Source organism: Alternaria conjuncta, assembly GCF_024043145.1.
Source record: "Alternaria conjuncta strain BMP 0040 chromosome Unknown scaffold_5, whole genome shotgun sequence".
NCBI lineage: Eukaryota > Fungi > Ascomycota > Dothideomycetes > Pleosporales > Pleosporaceae > Alternaria > Alternaria conjuncta.
This window is the reverse complement of record NW_026250094.1, coordinates 674,385-680,430: the sequence shown is the minus strand read 5'-3', so window position 1 is coordinate 680,430 and position 6,046 is coordinate 674,385. Positions and strand designations below refer to the sequence as shown.

At 27.8% G+C, this 6,046-nt stretch overlaps 1 protein-coding gene across 1 annotated transcript; it reads left to right on the top strand.

Moving 5' to 3' along the window:
- Nucleotides 1-5,525: 5,525 nt before the first annotated feature.
- Nucleotides 5,526-5,949, top strand: J4E85_003904 (uncharacterized protein; the record flags this gene model as incomplete). The annotated part of the gene is made up of 2 exons (XM_051468169.1): nucleotides 5,526-5,774; nucleotides 5,938-5,949. 2 exons carry the CDS (start codon nucleotides 5,526-5,528, stop codon nucleotides 5,947-5,949), a joined length of 261 nt encoding a protein of 86 aa, XP_051327761.1.
- Between the last annotated feature and the right edge of the window lie 97 nt (nucleotides 5,950-6,046).

The following is a 6,046-nucleotide window of genomic DNA, read 5'->3' as shown; positions in this document are numbered from 1 at the left end:
GTAGGTAGATTTATAAGCTTATACTACTCTAGTACGTATTATATATATTTAGATTAGTAAATAGTAGTTATATTTAATTAGTAATTAATATATATACTAAGATATAAAGCGTCTAGTTCTAACGTAATAGTAAATAACTTAGATAAGTTATCTTTAAAATAATTAATAATACGCTAGCATAGTATATAGATTTAAATATTATCTATATAAATAGATATAATAAGTAACTTAGTGTTATAAATATAGATATAAGAGTTATATAAAGAGATGCAAAATTCTATTATAATAAGTTAAAAGGTAAAAGTCTTATACTAGCTACGTAGAGACTAAATAAGGCTATATAGAGATTTTCTTAGTAGCTATATATAACTAGTAGATAGAATAACTAGAGAAGAGAGTATATAGTAGACTATCTTATAAAGCGTAGTGTTAAGAAAGGTAATAAAAACGTCTATTTAATTACTTATCTATTCTAGTAGTATATAAATAGTAAGTAGTATATAAATAGATGTAGAATGTACTATTAGAGAGAACTTTTTAGTATAGTTAATTTCTTATTATTACTAAAAGCTATAAGCTACTACTTATATCTTTAGCTTAGTAAGTTTACCTATAGAGGTTAGTTTAGCCTTAAATATAAACTTAGAAGAAATAACTTTTATTCTTTTAGGCACTAGTATAATATTATAGACATTCTTTAGAAGTAGATTATTAAGCTTCTTATAAGTTATCTTATACTATTCTATAGTCTATAGTAACGTTATAGCCTCTTTATAAGTTTTTAGTATATAAATTAATAAAGCTAAGATTATAGCTATTACTAGATTAGTGTAGAGACTATAAAGATTAGTATTAAGATTCTTATTAATAGTAATAGGTGTATTATTAAAAGAAACTAAAGTAATATCTTAAAGATTATTATCTAGTAGTTCTTTAGTAAACTTATTACTATTATCTTTATTAATAGGCGCGTGTACGTAGCGTATTATACTCTATATTAGAGAAACCTATATATTAGAGTTATACTAAATTATCTATTCTTTCTTATTACTAATAAGGTTATAAGTAGCTAGGTTCTTATATATAAGAATATTGTTAGAGATTTTCTATATATAAGACTAGAAATTATTTACAAAATTCTTAGTTATATAAAAGTAGTATAGATACTTACTACGTTTACTAGTATAGTCTCTATTAAAATAATTGTATTATATATATTTATATAGCAATAAGTAATCTAACACTCTAGGTAGATAGGTAGCTATCTAAGTACTATTATTATTACTAAAATAAGTATAAGTAGAGCTAGACTTAATGTAATTTAAATATAGTAAGGCAAGGTTACACTATACCTATTTACCTAAATACCTAATATACTTTCTATTACTAACGTTTTCTAGTAAGACGTATAGATAGTTAGTATTCTTATATATATTATAAGAGTAGTTACTATTATATATAGTTACTAGTAAGTAACTTCTTTATTAATAGCGTAGCTGTATTTAGTTTTAGCACGTATAGTAGTATTAGTAAGATAGAAGTATAGCGTAAACTTATATCTACACTAGTTTATAGTTAAGATAGTTATTAGTAGTAATATAAGAGTTATAAACAGAGTCTAGCGCTTCTTAAGTATAATACTTCTTTTTCTAGTAAGGTATATAGTAGTTACTAGCCTATATAATTTATTATAAGGTAGCTAGAATATATATAGTTTAGCGCTTAACGTAATAGTTATATTTAGAGATTATAGAAGAAAGTATAAACTTACACTATTTTCTATACTATAAATATAAGGTATAGAGATATACTCTAGCGTTACGTATTATACTATAATACTAACTATATCTTTTATTATTCTCTAAGTCTAGTTAGAAGTTAGAAATAATAGTATTATAGTTACTATTATAGTATATAGTAGACTTATGTAGTAATAGCATACGTACTACTAGTATATCTTTAGGTACGCTTACTCTATTTATTAAAACGTCTAGTAGTACTTTATTATAGTTACTATTATAGCGTATAGTAGGCTTATGTAGTAATAGCGTACGTACTACTAGTATATCTTTAGGTACGCTTACTCTATCTATTAAAACGTCTAGTAGTATCTCTAGTAATAACTAAGTAAAGTAGAGAGAAGTAGTAGACTATAACTTAAAAGCTTATTTCTACTGTACTTTATTATTTTAAGCTATAAGAATAATATCTTAGTCTACCTAAGTCTATATATAATAGTTAACTTTTATTCTAGTTATATAATAACTATAGAGAAGATTAGAGTCTTTTAGATACTTATAACACAAACGTTAGTAACGTATATAAGGTCTATAGGCCTAGTCTAGAGGTACCTTCTATATAGTTAGAATAGAAAGAGGTATATTATTCTAGTTAAGAGCGTCTTCTATAGTAGTTAAAGTAATTAGCGTATAAAGATTATTATAGTTAGAATTAGAGTTAGAGTTATCTACAATAGTAGGCGTAGAGACAGAATCTTATAGTAAACGCTAGTTAATATATTAGCTATAAGGCTGTAGGTCTACTATACTAGTAGTGTTGTTAATACAGGTAATAAAGATCTATTTAACTTATCTAGTATTAGAGTTTTAGACGTAGTAGATATTATTACTTAATATATAGAAAAAGTGTATAATATAAGTATAAGAAGTATAAAGCTTTCTTAAAGTAACTACGTTACGTAGCTTTAGTAATATAGTAACGTATACGTAAGCTCTCTATACACTAGCTTTAGATAGGTTAGATTACCTCTAATATAGTACCTTATATAAAGTCTTAATATATTTAAGAGCTTTAGATAGAGAATTATTTTTTTTATAAACTACTTTAAGTAGCGTATACATCTATAAACTCTCTAAAAGTATAGCGTTCTATAGTATTTCTTTAGTATAGTTAATAATAGCTATAGTTATAATAGAAGTAGAAGTAAAGTTCTAAATTATAGTAGCTACTTACTCTTATATAATATAATATAAGCGTTTAACTATATCTACTATATAGTAAGTATATAGAATATAAAGTTCTATAGTAATACTATAGTTAGCGTAGTATGCCTTAATTACATTAGTAATAAACTTATTATTACAGCGTAGCTAATAGATAAGTTTACTATACTTTATAATAAAACGCGTAAGAAGTAAGATAAGTTTAGTACTAATAGTGTTCTTTAAGCTAAATAGCTTTATCTATATAAAGCGTATAGCGTTATTAATAAGAAAAAGAGTATACTTTTTACTATTTAAACTAGAGACTAGATAAAGTCTCTAGATATCTATAGTAACTAGCTTACTAAACTATTAATAGTGTTAGTTAGCTAGGTTACGCAGAATCTTATATAAAGCTTAGATAGTGTAGTATATAGAGTAGTTATCTTTAAGCTTAGCTTTAATTTAAGTATTAGTAATAGTTATCTTTATGCTTATTTAGGTAAGTTATTATATACTTTCTAAACTAAGGTAGCTAAGGTAGTAGTGCTTAGCCTAAACTAGATTATTAAAATTAACTATAGTAGTAATAATAGACTAAGAAGGTAGTTACTTAATAGAGAGAACGTAGATATTAATATAAAAATTGCAAAGCGTATAGATAACTTTAGCTTTAGTATCTTTTTTATATATCTTTATATAATCTTTAGTAGTAATTATAATAAAACTAGGTTTTAAATTAGCTAAGAAGAAAATAGAGAGAAAGTTACACTATACTTAGAGCACGTAGCGCACGTTATAAAGCTAGAGTATAATAATCTTACTTTAGAAGTTTATAACTATTATTTTAATAGTCTCTATTCTAGTAATATTAAGTTACGTACCTTATTTATATACGTTTATAGTTTCTATATAAGGCGTAAGTTTAGTAAATAAAGAGTAGTTATTAGTAATATATTAGAAGACTCTACTATTATAGATCTAGTAGTAAGTAGTTAGAGTTAAGTATATAGTTATAAGTATAACTAATAATATATTAGAACTATAAATACTATCTAAACTATTCTTATATAGGCTACTTAAGAGAGCTCTCTATACTTCTAAGTAAATACTTTTACACTTCTAGATAGCGTTAGTAAGTACTAGGTAAGTAGAGTAAGAGTACGTATAGTTTAGGTCTATAGTAGAGTTAAAGTTAGCGTTAAAGTTAGTAACTACTATAATAATATAGTTCTAGTTACTACTAGAGTTAGTAGAAGCGTAGAGAGTAAGAGCTATAGTAGGTTTAGCCTTAATCTTAGCAGCGTGTTTCTTAGCGTTATACTTATTCTTAGTATATCTAAGCTTTTTATAGAATATATACTTAGAAGTGTCTAGCTTATCTATATAATAATAGGTATTAATAGTATATCTACTATAACTATAGTAATTATAGTTAATATAAGGTAAATCTTATTTACTAGCCTTACTAGACTAGGTAGTCTTAGTCTTATTCTTAGAAGTAGTGTTCTTAGAATAATTCTTAGAATAATTCTTAAACTTATTATTTTTGTTAGCTTACTAATAAGCGCTATTATTATTAGTATAGTTAAGTAGAAGTAACTAAAATTTCTTAAAGTTATTAGTGCTTACCTTCTTACTAAAGTGCGTAAAACGCTAGTGTTAGATAAATAAGTTATAGAGATAGAGTAAAGTAGTAAGAATCTTAGTAATAAGCTGTAAGCGCGTAAGAGTACTATTAGCGTTCTAGATATTATTATAGATATTCTTAAACTTAGTAAGAAAAGAGCGTATAGCTATAATATTATTAAGCTTAATATAGTCTAACTTAATAAAAGAGCGCTTAAACTATATCTTGTTATTAGATTTATTATTATTAATAATAGAGGCTATTACTAATAAAGGTAACTCTAGATTACTAATTTTCTTCTATATCTAGAGTTCTATAGCAGCCTAGAGAAGTGTAAACACAAAGTAATATAACTTCTTATACTCTTTATACTTCTAAAGGTAGAGATTATAGTATATTAGTTAAGACTATAGGTCTAGTCTAAATAAGTTACCTTAAGTAGTAATCTTAGAGTTAGTAGTCTAATAAGTGTAATAGAAGAAGGTAAAATCTAGCGTAGTAGGTTTAGTAACTATAGCTAAGTTATTCTTATAGAGATACACGTATCTATTAAGACTTATAATAAGACTAAACGCCTTAGCCTACTCTAAGTAGTTCTTAGAGCTAAATAGTTTAGTAAAGTTCTTATCTAAGGTAGTAGTAGTATTAATTAGAGTACTTATAATAATATAGTGTATTAAGAGTAGGTAAAGATATAGAGTGTAGAGTAGGTACTTCTTAGATAAGGTGTAGTGTAGTTAGGTAACTATAACTATAGTTAGTCGCGCAATGTAGAGCGCAAGTATAGTAATCTAGTAAGCTAGATCGCGCGTAGTTGTATAGAGGCTTATAACCTATAGAATAGAGAGAAGTGTAGAATATATTAATGTTCTATATACAAAGAAGTGTGCCTCTGTTTATATAGAGAGAAGGAAGCGCTAGTAAGTACGCTAGTAAGTAAATCACGTGAGAGGATGCCTAACCAACACAAATCTAGTGGCATCGCCCTCAAGATCTCCCCCATCGAAGGCGGAATCTCCAAGCCCAACGTCAGCCAGACCATCTTCGCCTACAATCTCGACGTCAACCAGGTCTGGTACGATATGAGCGACATCTTCGGTGACGGGTTTGCCGGAAAGTCCTTGACACTCAAGCCAACGGATGCTACCTGCGAAAGCATTGTATGGGCTTCAGGCGAGCCACCCGCGGGTAGTCAGATTAAGGTCTGTGGGGCTGAGACGGACTTGGAGCTGACATTCTGCACGCCTCCGCCGCCGTCGCAGTGCTTGCCCGCTTGGTCTCCTTGCGGGACGAGTGCGCCTCCGGGTGAGACGAGGCTGTGCTGCACGCATTGCATTGGCAATCATCACTGTGTACAGGCTCCAGGTTCTTAAGTGAATGTGGTTCAATGGCGAAGCGGACAAGAGTGGTATAAAAGCTGGGCATTCGTTCTTTACTGAGGAGAAGGGACTATCGAGGTAATGTTTTTATCGAT